The sequence below is a fragment of the Erpetoichthys calabaricus genome, chromosome 3, assembly GCF_900747795.2.
Source record: "Erpetoichthys calabaricus chromosome 3, fErpCal1.3, whole genome shotgun sequence".
NCBI classification, from domain to species: Eukaryota; Metazoa; Chordata; class Cladistia; order Polypteriformes; family Polypteridae; genus Erpetoichthys; species Erpetoichthys calabaricus.
Genome location: NC_041396.2, coordinates 115,432 through 135,400, shown reverse-complemented (window position 1 = coordinate 135,400; position 19,969 = coordinate 115,432). Strand labels below are relative to the sequence as shown.

General features: G+C 44.5%; 1 protein-coding gene across 1 annotated transcript; it reads right to left on the bottom strand.

Moving 5' to 3' along the window:
- Window positions 1-208: 208 nt before the first annotated feature.
- LOC114647680 (gastrula zinc finger protein XlCGF57.1-like) lies at window positions 209-19,576 on the bottom strand. The gene is made up of 3 exons (XM_028796288.2): window positions 19,268-19,576; window positions 11,882-12,302; window positions 209-7,485 (listed from the first exon to the last, which is right to left on the bottom strand). Exons 2-3 carry the CDS (start codon window positions 12,213-12,215, stop codon window positions 5,873-5,875), a joined length of 1,947 nt encoding a protein of 648 aa, XP_028652121.1. The 5' UTR covers window positions 12,216-12,302; window positions 19,268-19,576; the 3' UTR covers window positions 209-5,872.
- Window positions 19,577-19,969: the final 393 nt, after the last annotated feature.

Sequence of the window (19,969 nt, the reverse complement as noted above, 5' to 3'; positions counted from 1 at the left end):
ACCGAGCCGTTTTATAAGGGACAGCAATGGCGTTTGACGGGCATGCCGGGAAAAGAAAACGTCTAGACGCTGCTGTCGAGGGTCGGCATTTTAGTGGTCGTTTTCTACAAGACCCCACATTGTGCATAAAGAACAACAACATTGATTTCTAGAACACATCTTCATACAACAATGAAGCTCAAAGTGCTTTACAAAATGACAAAAAGAAAGTTACAAGAAGAAAAAACAATAAAGAATATTAAAGAAACAAAGAACAACAAAACAAGGTAAGGTCAGAGGGCCAGGAGGGCAGAATAAAAAGGCCAGATCTGCAGGGGCGCCAAGGCCAAAAGACCACCCACTGGGCATTGTGCCCAACATAAGTGTTGTTAACTCAAACCTCTTAGTTTTCATGCTTCACATGATGGGAGTGCCACCCGTTTGAGAAACGAGCAGAAACTACGTGTGGTGTGAGGCTGCTGTGAAAATGAGCGTCGCTTTACAACAAAAGGTTAGTTTTTGTACATCTTGAAGTGTGTGTGGAAATGGACGCACGCAACATCTGAATGCATGTGCACGGTTTCTACTTCTGGGACAATTTGCTTCAGACAGACGAGTCAAAGACACAGTGCTGGAAGACATGTCTGCCGAAAATCAAAGATGACTTTTTGCCACAAATGCCCGATACGAGCAGTAAACCACATGGCGAAGATGTTCTGGTTTAGGCTGCCTTGTTGTATCAGGGACCTGGCAACGCCGCGTCATGGAGTCCTCTGAGAATTGTTCATTGTAGTAGCGGTGCTCGAGGTTAAAGTGAAATGTCGAAGATTAACCCAAAGCACAGCATGCGACAAACGTGAAGTGGAGGGGCGCTCAAAAGAGGCTGTGCACCCAAATACCGAAGAGCCGCATGGAGGAGCGTCACAAACTGTCACAGACTGGCAGGCAGGACAGCGATGTGATTAAGGAGAAGTGACGGGAAATGAAGACATCACCTTTAGCTAGAATTACTTTTAAAATGAAGACCACATCTCGATATGTCCACATGTTTTAAACCAAATGTCATCTTTACTTACGTCTTCAAATGAGATCTCAAACAAGTCGGCAGTGGCAGTCAGCGAGGCTCCTTCATCAGTTCACGCCGGAGACGCGGACGCCATGTGAGGATGACTAAGAGACACGTCCGTGTGTTCGGTCTGAAGAGCACAGTAAATACAAAGACATGGCACCCATATGTACCAAAGGGTCACCATCTTTAATTGCATCAGGACGGACAAACCACACACTTCTAACCCAAATATGAATAAAAAAGTGCAATGTGACAAATACAAAGGTCAGCACAAGGTTACGAGAAGGCCTTTGGCATCATTAATGATTTTAGACTCGTATGTCATGGCACCTCTTCATCCTGCCACTGCAAAGGCTGGCATGACAGTACCAGGCGGGGTGAGGCCTCCAAGTTATTGACATCCCACTTGGGTCACACGTCGAACAGAGCTGTGACACTGAAGTCTCCAAGGTGGATCGACTTGTGCAGACATTCAGTGTCACTTGTCCCGCAGTGTGACGTCAGGTTGTAAGGCGCCTCATCCAGGTGGGTGGTAAGCTGCTGCTGACATCCCGCTGTCTAATTTGAACCTCAGACACGATTTCTTTGTGTTTGTCTCCAGCCACTTTGCACTCTCATTTTGTAGCAGCAGCAGAAGCCAACTGCTCAACTATTTCTATGTGAGTTGTGAACGTTTGCTTAACGTCTGCAAGCTGAGCACCATGTGCTCTAAATTTATTTTCAAACTTACTCGTATTTTCCTGCATTCTTTCCCCAATTGTTTCTAGCACACATTTAAAGGTTGCCTCAAAGAGATTACTTAAATGTTCCTCCAAGTCTTTAATATCCTGAAGTTGCTTCTCATTCGTCACCTTTACGTTCTTTAGATCGTAGTGCTGGGCGGTATACTGGTTCATACCGAAAACCGTTTTTGATTTTTGTGACGATATGGAGTTTTCTTATATCACAACACCGGTTTAAATTACCTAAACAACGTTCAGAGCGTGGCGCAGCGGGAACTGTTTAAGGGGGGACCTTTTTCACTGCTGCACCGCTAAAGACGCATACAATGGAGTACGTGGGGTAGTGGAGGCATCGAGCGGTGAAAGTGGACTGAGAACCTCCAGAAACTGAAGCTGACGATAAAGTTGATGACACAGAAGAACCTTTGCTGGAAAAAAGAGTCACGTCTGCTGTCTGGAGATACTTTGGATTTCAAAGGTCAGATGTGTGAATACTGTGTCTCTACTACTGGATAATACTGCAAGCCAATACTGTGTAATGTACCTGGGTACTGAGTAATAGTGTGACGACATGTTGACTTTACTCTCGTAATTTGTTATTAAAGTAGAAAATCGTAAACTAAACTTCACCTTAAAAGGAATATTTAATTTACTAGATGTTCTCAAACCCCATCATAAGTTATGTGGCATGTTAAATGCTTTGTGTTGTGTTAATCGCTTCGCTTCTTAAACCGACTTCCTCCGCACTAACAGGAGGCGCAGGCAGCAATCGCCACACACAATCCATTCACTTCATGACATTCCTGCCCTCTGAACATTTAGAATACTAAGATCAATACTTGATATCACTTATATGATGAAATGCATTAAAGTGTGTATGAATCACGTGGGGGCACACTGGCATGGAGGGTCCACTGCTGCCTCACAGTAAGGGGGTTTCTTCTGCTCTGTTGACCCTGCCAGTGTGTGTGTTGCTCGTATTCACCCTGCGATGTGCTGGCTCTCCATTAAGGATTTCCTCCTGCTTCGCACACGATGCTTGCTGGGATGGGCGCAACCCTGAATGGATGGCATAATTAAACATGTATAACGAAGATCTGAACACTCCGTGGTCTAAGTTTATAACCAGTTTTAATTACACAAAGACGATTATCATGTGGTGACTGGTTAGGTGGAGAAAGAAAAAGGAAGGATAGGAACTGCGGGTTTGGTACGTCAGAGAGACAGCAGGCATGCAATAAAGAAAGTCCGCTCAGAAGAACAGCCATTGAATTGTGCGTTGGTGTCTCCGACCAGCAGATCACAAACCCAACATTTACACGACAGTTCAGTTACACCTGTGAGATACCCAGTCATACATCCAGTTGTTACAAGCGAGGGCGCAGCACTACCACCTCACTACCGTGCATGTTTAATACCTGCTTTAGTGCATTTCATCCTGAAGATGATATCAAGTATTGATCTTAGCATTGTAAATGTTCAGAGTGAAGTGAACGTGCGGCGATCGCTGCCTCTTACGGCGGAGGACGTCAGTTTATCAAACGCGTAGCGAGTAACAACTGGGTCAGGGAACACAACACAAAGCATTTAATGTGCCACATAACTTATGATGGGGTTTGAGAGCATCTAGTAAATTAAACATTGATATTAGTATAAACTTTAGTTTACGACATTCTACTTTAATGACAAAATAAACTACAAGAATAAAGTGGAAAGGTTGACTTGAATCTCGACATGTACTTTATGTTCTTTTTTCTTCACCGTGGCCCTAATAAGATTCTGTAGGGCTACACCACCAATAGCATCAGAAGTGCAAGTTGCACTTTTATTATTTGTGTGTAGTCCATATTATGACGGTGCGGCTGGTAAAGATGTCATCACCAAGTTTTATTTGACTTTAATTTGGTGAATACTGTACTGTGTAACACACCTTGGCTTGAAGTAATAGTATTAGTACTGGAAGCTGCACTATTATTTATTGTATTGTTATTTATTAGTTTACATTTTATGCAGTTTAATGATGGTAAAGTCGTTTAGAAAGTCACTTTAACGTGTCAGTGGACTGAGATTGTTAACATGAACAGAGTGTGGAGTTGGTTTATAAAACATTTTTACAGTTTATTCCTTCTCTAAGACACGTTCAGTGCAATACAACTTTTGACAAACACCTCGAAGTCTAAATGCCTCTTTGGATGGTTGTCAAAATGTTAGTTTAAGTTGTTTGCAAACATTCTTCAATATAAAGGCTCTCTATTTTGACTGCATCTGTCATCAATGTGATTCCTTCTCTTCATTAGTGCCACCCCTGTCACTTTATGGGCCATGCAAACCTGCATTAATACGTGTGTGCACATTAACGTGTGTTCTTTTACAATGCTCATGACAGTGGAGTTGGTTATTCTTAGCCAGTAATTGCAGTAGAAAACGTGCTTAACATCCACTCATGCATGGGAAAAAAATACCGTTGAATACCGTGAAACTGGGATAATCGTGAAAAATATCGTGATATAGAATTTGTCATACCGCCCAGCACTAGTTGTAATCTTCTTTATATTAACCTGCTATATCCGAACACAGGGTCATGGGGGTCTGCTGGAGCCAATCCCAGCCAACACAGGGCACAAGGCAGGAACAAGTCCCCGGGCAGGGCGCCAGCGCACCGTAGGGCACACACATACACACCAACCAGGGTCAATTTAGGACCGCCAATGCACCTGACCCGCATGTCTTTGGACTGTGGGAGGAAACCCACACAGACATGGGGAGAACATACCAACTCCACGCAGGGAGGACCCAGGAAGCGAACCCAGGCGGGTCTACTAACTGCGAGGCAGCAGCGCCACCACTGCGCCTGCGGTAGTTATTGCAGTGGTAATTGCAGCGACTGTTACATTCAGCTCAGGCTGTTCGTTTCGGTCGTCTCTGTGTTCTACAGATGAAGTAGTAATTCCAGTCCAAGTCATGCCAATGACTTGCGGTGGGTAGTTGACAGTTGGAAAGTACGGCCATTTTCAGATTCAATGAACCTTCTGGAATCAGTGAGTTCTCCCGGCCCGACTCACTCGCTCTTTTGCTCTCAGCTGGAAGCGATGCTGCAGCGTCAGGTCCCGGGAGATCTCTGTCTGTTCCAGGTCAATCTCTGGGAGGCCATATGTTGAACCTGAATGTGAGGCCTGTTTAAGCTTGGATGAAGCTTTAGCTGCCTTTTCCATTTCTTTCTGCCACCCATGCTTATATATACTTGCATATACAGTGATTGAAGCCCCTCGGGTTGAATAAATACAGGATACCTCAGGAGGATAAAGCAAAAAAGGGAAAAATAACACCACTGCTAGCGGAACTCCATCTCAGACGTCCATCTCCAGAAATGGATGAGACCCTATGTGGAATATTATAGTGGCGGTCACTCTGTGTGTTCATCACAAAGGTGTGAGAGCAGACTGATCTAATAACAAAAGTGGGGTGTCTCACTATAGTACACTTGTGACGGACAGCCAGGATAGCTGGACACGGGGTGACTGCTCCTCCAGAGCGCTAGGTGGCAGTGCTCGTCTGGTGTGGACTCTCACTAGGTTACATGCGTTCTAAAGGGCAGCCCTACTGGAGTTCTTGAGGGACACCTAGAGGCCACTTCCAGGAGAAGACTTCCTTGTTTTTTAGATGTTTGCCTGTCCCAGACGTGATCCTGGGTCCAACTGCTCCACTTTACGCAAAGAGTTGGGAGTCAGTGGACAAAACGTGCTGGAGAGGAGAAAAGAAATTGGCGAGCGCATCGAGTCTGTGGTGATATGTTTGTAATTAAAAGGTCGTCTGGACCCGAGACTCGTGCCTACATGAATGTGTCTGTGGTTTGGGTCTAAAGAAGCCCCCTACAGCTCACAGGCTTTAAGACACCTTGTGCAGCACCAGTGAGCGGCCCAATGAGGCTCTTCTCTTATCTTTGTCTATTTAGATTCTCTGGGTAACTCTCCCACATTTAAATGTGTTTTCATATTAAAACAATCCTGATGGCTTCACTCGCACGTTCACTGTCACAGGCCGTGAATGATTGCTCACTCCTTACATGCTAACAGGAAGTTTCAAAAGAATCTGTGAATACTCTTTAAGGGTTTTCACCGGTGTGAGCACACTGTTGGCGAGGCACACCTTCTTCTTCTTCTTCCTTAGAATTGTTTTCCGAGTCTACGTCACAAATGGGGCTCACTGCAGAGTGATCTCTCATGTGGTTCTGAAGGTCCGTTTTCTTCTGAAATGTTTTTTCACACTCTGTGCAGGAGTAGGGCGTCTCCCCCGTGTGAATTCGGAGGTGGTATCGTAGGTACCACTTCTGCCTGAACACCTTTCCACAGACTGTGCAGCAATAAGGCTTCTGTCCCGTGTGAACGGTCGCATGGCTCTGCAGAGCTTCTTTCGTTTTGAACTTCATTCCACAGTCCGAGCAACTGTACGGTTTTTCCCCAGTATGAATTCTCAGATGCCGTGTAAGGGAGATCCTCACCCTAAACCTCTTTCCACAGTCCGTACAGGAATATGGCTTTTCCCCAGTGTGAAACCGGAGATGGTACTGGAGATCCGACTGCCCGGCAAATTTCTTTCCACAGTGACTACAGCAGTAGGGCTTCTCCCCGGTGTGAATTCTTAAATGGCGTTTCAGATGGGCATTCATTCTGAAGCTCTTTCCACAGTCCGTGCAGTGGTAAGGCCTCTCCCCCGTGTGAGTTCTCAGGTGGCACTGAAGGTACCACACCTGTTTGAACCGCTTGCCACATTCTGTGCAGCTGTAAGCCTTCTCTCCAGTGTGCAACTGAAGATGGAACTGGAGATCGGACTTCTCTGCAAACGTCTTTCCGCAGTGTTTACAGCAATATGGATGGTCCCTAGTGTGACTTCTCAGGTGCCACTGGAGACCTGACTGTCCTGCAAAGCTCTTTCCGCACTCTTTACAGAAGTAGGGCTTCTCGCCAGTGTGAACTCTCAAATGTCGTTTGAGATGAGCATTCATTACAAAGCTCTTTCCACAGTCTGAGCAACTGTAAGGCCTCTCACCGGTGTGAATCCGCAGATGGCACTGGAGATCCCAGATCTGCTTAAACGTCTTTCCACATTCTCTGCAGGAGAAGCGCTTTTCTCCGGTATGATACCGGAGGTGGCACTGAAGATCGGACTGTCCGCCAAACTTCTTTCCGCAGTGCTTGCAGGAGAAGGGTTTCTCTCCGGAGTGAATTCTTAAGTGGCGTTTTAGGTGGGCGTTCATGATGAAGCTCTTTCCGCACTCTAAGCAGCAGTAAGGCCGGTCTCCGGTGTGCATTCTCAAGTGACACTGAAGGTACCACTTCTGTCTGAAGGACTTCCCACAATGTTTGCAGCAATACGGTTGAACACTCGCATGGCTCTGCAGTGCGTCGTTTGTTTTCAATGCATTTTCACAGTTAAGGCAGCAAAAAGAACTTGCAGCGCTGTGATGCTGAAAGCCACTTGTCTGTACAAACTTCTGCCCACAATGATCACATGTGCACGGCTTCACGTTGGGGTCAATTCCACGGCAATTCCCACCTGCATCCTTGTCTTTTTGATCCTTTCTTGGTTTACTGGGTGGATTACATTTCAGAACTTCCACTTTTATTAAGTCATCGTCCACTTCACAATTATCAATGGGATCCTCTGCATCGTCTGCCTTCTCTGGAGTTTTCTCAGGGTATTCCCAGACTGGCTTCACTACAAATCAGAAAAAGAGGTTGGAAATGTTTAATTGAAACTCAAATGAAAAGCACGTCTCTCTCTTTCAGGCAACACAGCATTCCCAGTTTATGAACCATACACCAGAGCTCCCAGGTGATCCAGAGATTGATAGATCACCAGTACTACCAGTTAAAACTCACTGCTCTCATCCAGCAGATTACACCACAAATGAAAAGCACGTCTCTCTCTTTCAGGCAACACAGCATTCCCAGTTTATGAACCATACACCAGAGCTCCCAGGTGATCCAGAGATTGATAGATCACCAGTACTACCAGTTAAAACTCACTGCTCTCATCCAGCAGATTACACCACTACTCTCACCGGCTTAAATGCATTGATCAAAGTTTAAAACAGCACTGGTGTTGAGCGATACACTGGTGTTAAAAAACAAACCAAACATCTAAATTCTAAAATGGTGCTATACCAGTACGCTAGATTCAATACCCTACAACTTAATGGTTACGAACTGGCAGCTCACACTCTAAACCCCCATCCCCAAACCTTGAAGGAGACAATACGTAGAAATTCACACACTCAAAGACCCAAATGGACACCGGCTACAAGATGTGTACAAGTGCTCTCGAGAGTCCGAGGGGCACAAATCAGCCCCTCTTTATAATATGCACTCAGAACTCTTGTGGGGGACCCAAACACTACTCCTTGTTATAGTAAGTGAAATGCACCAGAACTGTGTGGCACACTTATGTGCCAGCTGGAAAGACTGAGGTGGAGCACAGGGGATGATGTTTGCTTCGGTAACATTTAGGAACTGGTCATGAGAGTGTGAGTCAAAATGTTACTATCTGTATAACAATACATTGCGCACACAGCTTCACTACATTGAAACATGGCAGTGTGAAACAGAAATGATCTTACAAAAGTATCTCTGACCACACAAAATGACCGATAACCCAAATCACACACACCCTCACCTATAGTGGGCATGCGTGCATCTGTAGAAACAGAATGAAGAAGTGTCTCCACGTTTCGTCATTTCCAGCTTTTGTTCACACATGCAGAACACGTTGGTTTTGTTTGGACTGATGGTGATGTGGAGTTGTCATCGAGAGTAACACAAGAGTATAAATGTCTGCCATGTTGGAATAGTATTCTTTCCATGACAAATGACCAATAGTGAAATGAGACTCTGACATGATGTTACAGTGCAACTCCAGAATCGGGCTAGAAAGGCTTACCATTTACAGATAATGCAAAAATGTGTAAAACCCAAAGTAGGAGGGGAAGGGGGCATATGCCAAGTCGGTGTGATGCACTTTAGGGGGCATAGAGGGGCCTGAGGAGTAGAGCAGACTGCCATCATGGAGCTGTGCAGGGGGTGAATACGTGCAAACAAGATGGGAGCTGGGCGACTAACACTATTGAGAGACACGGCGAAAGGTGAAGATTCCAGAGTTTGCTGTAATTAAAGTGGTAGAAATACAAACCCTGGATGGGTATCTCAAGCCTCAGTGTGCCCAGCATGAGGAGCTACACAGATATAAAGGGCAGAGGATCAAGAGGAGTCTGAAGAGTGTGCTGAGCCCAAGAAAGAGTCTAGAGAGCATGAAATGTGCAGCAGGAGTTCATATCTGCTGAGCAACAGATTTGAGATTATCTGCCAATCCACCTATCTTGGTGGCATCTGCAAACTTAACCAGTTTGTTCTTTATATTCCTATCTAAATCATTTCTATATATTAAAAATAGCAGCGGCCCCCAGCTGGTCACCACTCTTAACATCGGCCAGTTCTGATGAGGTTCCTCACACCATCACCCTCTGCTTCCTGTGCCAATTCTGCACCCATCTAAAAACATCACCCTGAACTGCCACTTCTTTTAGTTTGATGCCCAGCTTCTCAGGTGGCACCTCATCAAATGCTTTCTGAAAGTCCAGGTAAATAGTACCACATGCTCCACTTTGATCGTATCCTTTTGTTGCCTCCTCATAGAATTCCAGCCTGTTAGTAAAACACGACCTCCCTCTTCTGAGCCCACGCTGACTGTCCTGTCCTTGCCAGGTGCTGCTCAATCTTATCCTTAATAATTCCTTCCATTAATTTCCCTGTGATGCACGTTAACCTTACTGGCACTACAGTTGCTTGGCTCTGCCCGCTCACACTTTTTATATAATGGGATAACATTTACCATTTTCCAGTCCTTTGGCATTTCCCCAGTGCATAGAGACTTGGGAAAAATATGCACCAAGAGTCTATATCTGTACTCTCTAACCTCCTGTGATAAAGATTACCTGGTGCAGGTGGGACTGTCACTGTTTTCACTTTACAGGCGTCCACTGGGGTCTCTCATTAGGACACATCATGTTAAATTTTCACTCGTATGCAGATGACACCCAGTTATGCCTTTCATTTAAATCAGATGAAGTTTCTCCGATGTTGTCTTTAATTAGTTGTGTTAGTGAATTAAAGGAGTGGATGAATGAGAACTACTTGTCTTTAAATACAGATAAAACAGAGATGTTAATTGTTGGAGGGAATGATGCTGATCACCACAATACTCTGTCATCATTTAACTCAGTTGGAATCTCCATTAATTTTACTGAATCAGCCCGCAATCTCCAAGTTCTCTTTGACTCTAGCATGTCATTAAAGCTCATATTACAAAGTTGTCCAAATTAGGTTTCTTCCATCTTAAAAATGTTGGGAAATTAAGGCGCTTTTTAAATAAACAGGATTCTGAGAAATTAATTCATGCATTTATCTGTAGTAGGATTGACTACTGCAATGCGGTGTTCACTGGATGTTCAAACTGTTCTTTATACAGCCTCCAGTTAATCCAAAATGTGGCTGCAAGAATTATTACAAGAACAAGAAAATACGAACACATAACTCCAGTTCTTAAATCCTTACACTGGCTCCATGTCCATGGCTGTATTTTTAATTCCCCTTTATTATACTTCCTCCTTGATTGTTCTTTTAATACTAAAATACGGAAAGAATCTCTTCAAGACGTCTTTCGCCTTACCCGCTATATTCCTATCCAATTGCCTTTTAGCCTCCCCAATATCCTTCTTAATGGTTGCCCGTATGTTCCCATATGCCCTACGATTCACATCGGAGTTATTAGTCTTATGTGCCTTATACATCTGTTTTCTTCCTTTGTGGCTACTTTATCTCTTTACTTCCTTACTACAGAGTTTTTAATTTCCTAATAGTTCCTAATATTGAGGTGTGCCTGTCCCCAAATTAGAAATTAGTAGAAAATTTAAAACAAAAAAATTCTGCAGTGGGTAAATTGGTGAAGACAGACATCTTGAAATTTTGCTTTCTGCGTAAAGTGCATTGTGGTAGCAGAGGATGGGGTTTAGTTGCTGCCATTTTTTTTCCACTTCCTAGAAGGTATGCAATCTCAGATCAGCTAAATTTTTAAAATTGCTTTCTTATTCACATCCCTACTGTCACTAAAAAAATAAAGTAATAAAATTACACTGATCTGGCTGTGGAATGACGAGAGGATGAATGGAGTGCCAGGCAAGTCAACAGCGCAACTGTTTAGGGACCTTGGGTTATGCAGATCTCTGTAAAACAAGCAATGAGATCGTAGAAGAAGCAGACAAGGCAAACTTCTGGCTGTACTTGAAAAAAGGTGGATAAGACTTGGGTAGCAATCAACTCTCACGATAGCGTAGCTGGTGTCAGGGAGACAACCTTGTTCACTATACCACCACCACCACCACCAGGAGTTGTCCCAGATAACTGGGGCAAAACACCTATGAATGGTGATCCTGCGCCAATGACCCTATTTGGAGCACCAGTGGAGGTGCAGCAGACCAAGCATCTGGGAAGTAAAAGCTCAACCTGTGAAGTTTAAAGACGTGTGAAATGTGGTAAGAACTGCCACACCGAGAATTCTAACACATGTTACATAACACGGTTAAGTCAACTTAACAAAGAACAACATACAACACATAAATCACGGACCTTTGTGCTTTAGTATTCACACATGGCTATACGGTTATTCAAATTTGTATTTAATTAAATGTAAAGGCTTAGAAATTAAACTTACTTTGCACATAAAACAAATCCTTTTTTCTTATTCTGCCATCACAACATGTGGTTGGTGCACAACTTATCATCTCCAACTTGTTTTAATGCTTCACCATATTGTCCAGAATGACTATGTTAGAACATTAGAGCAATCTAGACGAGAACAGGCCATTCAGCCCAACAATGCACATTAGTCCTTTCTACGGAATCCTTCTAAAATAGCATCAAGTCAAGTTTTGAAGGTCCCTACTGTCCACCACACTACTTGGTCACTTATTCCATGTTTCTATAGTTCTCTGTGTTCTTACTAACTAACAGATTCAGCGACAAATCGCCCGCCCTTGTTATGGTCGCTCACTTTCACCTACCGTTTTCCAGCTGGCTAGAAGCTACAGAGCAGTCTTCATTACATTCCCAACAGGAAGAGTCCAAATCGAGACCTGGAGCCTTCACGTGGGCAGACGGCCTATGGAGAGACGCGTCAGTCGCTAGAGCCGAGCCGTCTACATCTGGACAGCAGTCCTCAGTTACATACTCCACCTTCACGACCAGATCTTTCAAATCTTCTTGACAGATCTGCCCAAAGTCAACAGTCTCCTCCTCATATGGCTCTGTCTTCACATGGAGGAATGGCAGTTCACATGGTTCCTCCTTAATGTGGAGAGACGGCTCGTCTTTAACACACACAGGCATCTCCTCCATCCTCACGGTTCTGCTTACTTCCTTTCAGCTTTCCACTCACTCCGTCCTTAGACTATACTTCATTGTAAGGTGCACCTCTCCATGGCTCTGAAAGAGAAGAACAGGGAGGCTGACTTCAGAGATGCCAAATAAAATGACAGACAGAGGGGACTAGGAAGAGCCTGACATGAAGACAATCACAAAACTAAAACTCTGCACATTGGAAAAATGCAGTCGGCCACTACAGGAGAACCAAATGAAGGACAAAAGACAAATATGGTTCAGTTTCATTTTTATGAAATTTCTGCACAGGTCAGTGATACGTGCCAAAGTAGGGTCAGCATCCCTGCCCTCTGAGAATGTGGGTTTGAAATCGTATGAGTGTGGCTTGTAACTGGAAATGGCTGCACAGAAGTGACCCCAGAATGGAGAGCTTATTTGAGACATCCAGCCACACCTGATTGACAGGAACTTAAAAAAGAGACCAGAGATGCAGGCTGGAAGAGTGGTGGCCAGTAAAAAATGAGATGCTCAGATGGGTGCAAGTAGGCTCACCACTCCTGCTGATGCTGCTCCCCTTTGAACAGTTACACCACTTCCTTTTCAGATTCTTTTTTAGCATTTTATTGAAATCAGATAACATTATCCCAGCCACAGGGGATGCACAAACCAGTGTGTTTCTTTGTGCCAGTCCCAAACCCAGATAAATGGGGAGGGTTACGTCAGGAAGGGCATCCGGTGGCAAATTTTGCCAAATCCAATATGCGGACAACAATACAAATTTCCATACTGGATCGGTTGAGCCCCAGGTTAACAACGACCGCCACCAGTACTGTTAGCCAACAGGGTGCTGGAGGAAATTGGGCTACTGTTGGCCGGAGAAGAAGAAGGGGAGACGTGCCCGGAGGCAGGAGGAGAGGAGGAAAGTAAAGAGAGTGGAACTGAGGGTGGGAACTTTGAATGTTGGCAGTATGACTGGTAAGGGGAGAGAATTAGCAGATATGATGGAGAGAAGGAAGGTTGTTATAAATGGGAGTAAGGCCAGGTGGATCAGAGGGGGATTAAAATTGTTCTATCATGGTGTGGATGGGAAGAGAAATGGAGTAGGAGTTATTCTGAAGGAAAAGTATGTCAAGAGTGTTTGGAGATGAAAAGAGTGTCAGGCGGGGTGGCACGGTGGCGCAGTGGTAGCACTGCTGCCTCACAGTTAGGAGACCTGGGTTCGCTTCCCGGGCCCTCCCAGACTGGAGTTTGCATGTTCTCCCCGTGTCTGCATGGGTTTCCTCCCGCAGTCCAAAGACATGCAGGTTAGGTGGATTGGCGATTCTAAATTGGCCCTAGTGTGTGCTTGGTGTGTGGGTGTGTTTGTGTGAGTCCTGCGGTGGGTTGGCACCCTGCCCGGGAAAGGTTCCTGCCTTGTGCCCTGTGTTGGCTGGGATTGGCTCCAGCAGACCCCCGTGACCCTGTGTTCGGATTCAGCAGGTTGGAAAATAGATGGATGCAAGAGTGTCAGGCAGAGTGAGGATGATGAAGCTGGAAATTGGAGGCGTGATGATGAATGTTGTTAGTGCATATGCACCACAAGTTGGATGTGCAATGTGTGAAAAAGAAGATTTTTGGAGTGAGTTGGATGAAGTGATGAACAGTGTACCCAAAGGGACAAAAGTGGTGATTGGAGCAGATTTCAGTGGACATGTTGGTGAAGGGAACAGAGGAGACGAGGAGGTGATGGGTAGGTATGGTGTCAAGGAGAGGAATGAAAAAGGTCAGAGGATAGTGGATTTTGCCAAAAGGATGGACATGGCTGTGGTGAATACGTATTTTAAGAAGAGGGAGGAACACAGGGTTACGTACAAGAGTGGAGGAAGATGCACACAGGTAGATGACATCCTATGCAGAAGAGTTGATCTGAAGGAGATTAAAGACAGCAAAGTGGTGGCAGGGGAAAATGTAGGTAAGCAGCATAGGATGGTGGTCTGTAGGATGACGTTGGAGATCAAGAAGAGGAAGAGAGTGAGGGCAGAGCCAAGGATCAAATGGTGGAAGTTGAAAAAGGAAGACTGCAAGGTTGAGTTTAGGGAGAAGGTGAGACTGGCACTGGGTGGCAGTGAAGAGTCACCAGACAGCTGGGAAACTAAAGCAGATGTAGTAAGGGTGACAGCAAGAAGGGTGCTTGGCGTGACATCTGGAAAGAGGAAGGAGGAAAAGGAAAGCTGGTAGTGGAATGAGGAGAGAATACAGGAGAGTATACAGAGGAAGAGGATGGTGAGGAAGAAGTGGGATAGTCAGAGAGATGCAGAAAGTAGACAAGAGTACAAAGAGATAAGGCGCAAGGTGAAGAGAGAGGTAGCGAAGGCTAAAGAAAAGGCGTATGATGAGTTGTATGAGAGGTTGGACACTAAGGAGGGAGAAAAGGACCGGTGGGCTACAGAGGGGGGCCGAGCTGGGAAAGATGTGCAGCAGGTTAGGGTGATAAAGGATAAAGATGGAAACATACTCACAAGTGAGGAGAGTGTGTGGAGCAGATGGAAAGAGGACTTTGAGAGGCTGATGAATGAAGAGAACGAGAGAGAGAAGAGGTTGGATGAGTGAAGATAGTGAATCAGGAAGTGCAATGGATTAGCAAGGAGGAAGTAAGGACAGCGATGAAGAGGATGAAGAATGGAAAGGCCGCTGGACCAGATGACATACCTGTGGAAGCATGGAGGTGTTTAGGAGAGATGGCAGTGGAGTTTTTAACCAGACTGTTTAATGGAATCTTGGAAAGTGAGAGGATGCCTGAGGAGTGGAGAAGAAGTGTACTGGTGGGCCGATATTTAAGAATAAGGGGGATGTGCAGGACTGCAGTAACTACAGGGGGATAAAACTGATGAGCCACAGCATGAAGTTATGGGAAAGAGTAGTGGAAGCTCAGTTAAGAAGTGAGGTGATGATTAGTGAGCAGCAGGATGGTTTCATGGCAAGAAAGAGCACCACAGATGCGATGTTTGCTCTGAGGGTCTTGATGGAGAAGTTTAGAGAAGAACAGAAGGAGTTGCATTGCGTCTTTGTGGACCTGGAGAAAGCATATGACATGGTGCCTCGACAGGAGCTGTGGTATTGTATGAGGAAGTCGGGAGTGGCAGAGAAGTACGTAAGAGTTGTACAGGATATGTACGAAGAAAGTGTGACAGTGGTGAGGTCTGCGGTAGGAGTGACAGAGGTAAGATGACATCAGGGATCGGCTCTGAGCCCTTTCTTATTTGTAATGGTGATGGACAGGTTGATAGACGAGATTAGACAGGAGTCCCCGTGGACTGTGATGTTTGCTGATGACATTGTGATCTGTAGTGAGAGTAGAAGGTGGAAATATGAGAGGAGAGGAATGAAGGTCAGTAGGACCAAGACAGAATACATGTGTGTGAATGAGAGGGAGGTCGGAGGAATGGTGAGGATGAGGGAGTAGATCGACTTGATGTTTTTTTGGAAGAAATAAGTGGATAGGATTGGCGAGCTTTGTTGGGCTGAATGGCCTATTCTCGTCTAGAGTGTTCTAATGTTCTAGTAGAGTTGGCGAAGGTGGAGGAGTTTAAATACTTGGGATCAACAGAACAGAGTAATGGGGATAGTGGAAGAGAGGTGAAGAAGAGAGTGACACAAGCAGCTGCCACCAACACTAAAGCTGTCAATTAATTTATCCACCTACTTTATCAGGTCATAGAACTTGCCACAATTACCCCGACAAACACAACAGTTCCATTAAAAAGGAAGTTTTAGGCATAGGCAGACTTTAAGGGGCGGCACGGCCCCCAAATGGATACACTATGCTACTACAATAAAGCTCCAATAAACGGTTGTTGCTGTTCCTCAAATATTTCTTTTTTAAGGCCACAGCCGATCTAAATATATTGATAATCAACGAATATGATAATTAGATCCATCCTACCTAAGCCACTCTAACTTGCAATCTCCCACCCTTACAACAAGCGGAGACACTTTCTGTACTACACGGTTGTGGATTTGCTTACCGTTTCATACTCAGCTTCTCTGTTTTGTGTACTTTTGTTCCCTTTTTTACATGTCAGATGGCTGTTCCTGACAGCAAGGAGACCCTCAGGCACCAAACGTGTGTGTGTGTGTGTGTGTGTGTGTGTGTGTGTGTGTGTGTGTGCGCGCCATATGCTTGAATGTGCTACCTGTTTAAACAGCTGGGCGGTGGGCTGGTAAACCTCAGCCACATGTAACACACACCACCATGACAAAGTATTAGATAGATAGATAGATAATAAAAATGTCTCCTATAATGAAATAAATATTACATTTGAAAATGCTTCAACTTCACCATCCATTTTTCTAAACCCACTTATCCAGAGCAGAGAAGCTCACTGGGTGCGAGGCAGAAACAATCCCTCGACACGATGCCAGCCCATTACAGAGTGAACAAACACGTGTGCTCACACTCACACACACACACACACACACACAGAGTCACTGTGGCATCGCCAATCCACCTAACCTGCACGTCTTTCAAAGCCAAGTTAACCAAATCTGAGAACACTCTCCATCCTTCTGATAGATAAAACCCCATTAAGTCATCAAATTCCATAAACAATTAATATGGGCACGAAGGACCATCTACAAGCACAGCTTTATTTCCACAGCATTGTTATATTTGGAACAGAGGTGATATTTTGTGAAAACAACGGGCACTTTATAAAGTCATTGACTGGCGCTCTTCTCCATGGTGACCTCCAACATCTGAGATTGGCTCCATTTATTCTTTTGTTTGTGCAATCCAACAGGAGCACAGACGGGTGAGGTGACTCCCTCATGGTCACACACATCTGAATCCACAACCTCAAGGTTTGAGGTCCAAAGCCACACCACCTAAAGAGTTGGTTTGATAAGGACATCCATTTGACATTTTGGGGTCCTCTCATGAGTTCTAGTGAGTTTACCTCTTATTTTAAATTAGCTGAAATACCCAGCGTTGCCCGGGAGGAAAATAAAGTGGTTTTTTTTTTTTTTTTGAGAAAAACATAATAAAAAAAACACACAACTATAAAAATAAAAATCAACTAACAAACAATATAGACTCACTAATGTGCTTGTCTTGCAGTCTCGTATGTTTGTTATCATCCAGTTGATGCTCTGAACCGGCCATCTCTCTTGAATTTGAAAAGCAACAGGCACCCGGGCGGTGCTGGCGCTCAAACAAAGAAAGCTGGCAGTCACCTCCAGTTCGCCCTCTGGTGCTCGTTCTGAGTTTCAACTGGATGATAACCTGCATACAAGACCACAAGATCACCCGCCACACTACCCAGAAGGGGGGGTGTTACTGCAGGGTGAAATCAGCCCTATTTTTAGGTGACCAATGAGAAACATGTGTACCAACTTTCATGAAAATCGCACCAGCCGTTCAGACGTGATGCTGGAACAAACAGACATATATACTTTCATACATACACAGTCATACATTGACTTTTATATATATTCAGATTTTCTTGTTACACCTAAAGAATCTGCCACAGTAATGGGGGCTAAGGCTGATGGGTATACAATTTTGGATAAAGGCGTTTCTTCACCATAAAAACAACATTCGGGTATTATAGTTTGTGGAAAAATGTGTTTGTGACACTCCGTTAAGAACAGAAATAACCAAGCTGTCTGCTTATTGTTTCAAAATTACGAGGTTACAGTGCCTGCAGATTGCAGCAAGTTTGTTACTAATATTACCTCTTAGAAAAAGTTGAGTTATTGCCTCAAAAATATTTTAAATACAAAGTTAAATTTCTTTACGATTATACTTAAGAGTCACCCCATAAAGCTCACTACTGGGGCTCCTTCATGCCAACTTCAATAAATCTGCAAAACACCTCACTGGCACTGGGACTGCCAAGTCCAAACGTTTCTTTCTTTTCAATTTTTCTTGCAATGTGATGACTCAGGTGTGTGTTCAGACATTTCTCTGCTTTTTTATTTATTTATTTATTTAAAGAGCTTCTGTAAAAAGTCCTCCTGTGGACAAATAAAGTTCTACCTGTCTATTAATTTTCCAGTAAGAATCCTGTTTTCTCTCTTTTTTGTTGCAGGGAATTTGAAGAGTATGTGACAATTATTAGATTCTTTGGAAAGAAAAGCCCACTAATAATGAATCCATTTGTAGTGTAGACAAAGCATCTGTATAATCTTCTTCTCCTTCTACTTCCGGCTGCTCACAGCCGATCATCTGTTTCCATTTCTTCCTGTCCTCGTTATCTTGCTCTGCATATAGCTATTTGAAATCTGTATATTAATTATGCTATTATTCTTATTGCTTTATTTTGAGCTGATAGAAATTGCAGGTGCAATTGTTTTGTAATTTCTCACAATAACAAATCCCAGAAATCCTGACGCTATGCATACATTTTCCAATTTGTTTAAAAAATAAGAATGATTTTGACATTTGTACCATAAGAAGTCAAAAACACGTCATTTCAATATTAACGGAAAGTGTGTGTACCTTTTCACAACTTCAAACGTTTAATTATAAATTGTGGTTGTGGGTTTAAATCCCACTACTGACACTGTCGGTTCAGCAAAACAAAAAGAAATGTAACCAACTGTGTGTCAAATGTTGCAAGTCGCCTTGCACAAAGATATCCTAACATGTCATAAAAAGTAGCAAGTTAAATGCGGATTATATTCTAGGTTATGATTTCTGATTTGAGACGGAATGTAAATATGCAGCACTACACGTGTGGCTCGTTTTTGGTAGTTCGTCAGACTCAATTTTTCGCAAATCAACTCCGTCATCTGCAACGGAGAAAGGAGAAGAGCGAGCGGCCCGCTTCTTTATATACCCGCCAGCAGTGGACAGGCGAGCTCTTCACATTCTTCACCTTATCGAGGTCGCCTGCTCAGAATGTCCCTGATCCTCTGTTAGCCTGACACGACGTCGAGACCCACCCGGAATTACCGGGAATGTTTTCCACCCGAGCCCGATGTCTTTGAAATGGCCCACTTTACTTGTTGCCTGCCGCCCACCCTCTGCCTTTGAGGGAACGGACGGCACTTATTCGCTCCTTCCCATCGCGTCTTTAACGTGGAGTTACCTGATAATCGAAGCAAAACCCTGAGGCTCCCAGTCCATCTGAGCTGACGGCTACATCAGCGTTTGTTCTCGTCCGGTCGCACCGCCGCCTCTTCGCAGATGAAGGAGACGGCCGTGAAGTTTAAGGCGTCACTTCCGGCAGACGCCGTTCTCGTGCTCGGCTTACCGCCGCCTTCATGCAGCCCAGTGTCCGCTTGTCAAGGAGGGTTGGTTTGGTCCCTTTTCTCCTTCGACCCCTTTTCCCTGCTCTTCTTCTATTTCAAAATGGATGGCGCACTGATGTCTCGCGATGAATAGCCGGCCCTGAGTAGATTAGTGCGTTCTGGCCATACGCATGCGCACGTCTGTAACTTGGGCGCCGAGACTGGGATGCTGAAGCTGCGCTTGGGGGCTGTGAATGTGGGGGCGTCGAGTCGCTTAGTCGAGGAGGTGAAAGCGCCCATCTAGCGGCGGTACGAAGCGGTAAGAAAGAAAGAAAGAAAGAAAGAAAGAAAGACTTTACGTAATTTGCTTCTGCACTGTAAACATACCAAAGCCTTCAGTTTACTACGAACTTGAGCAGTTTTAATGGCTTTTTTGTTTGCATTAAATCCCACAGTTTTCACATACATCTCACAATTCCACCAAAAAAATAGTAAAGAGGTTTCTTATTGGTAAACATTACAGCCAGCTAGGAGCTACACATGAAAACGGGCTGGATTGA

Bases quoted from the DNA above. Each gene is read 5' to 3' on its own strand.
- LOC114647680 (XM_028796288.2), bottom strand. From the start codon at position 12,215: ATGGAGGAGATGCCTGTGTGTGTTAAAGACGAGCCGTCTCTCCACATT. The intron at 7,486-11,881 runs GTAGGTGAAAGT...TCTGATTTGTAG, and splicing joins TTCTAGCCAGCTGGAAAACG to TGAAGCCAGTCTGGGAATAC.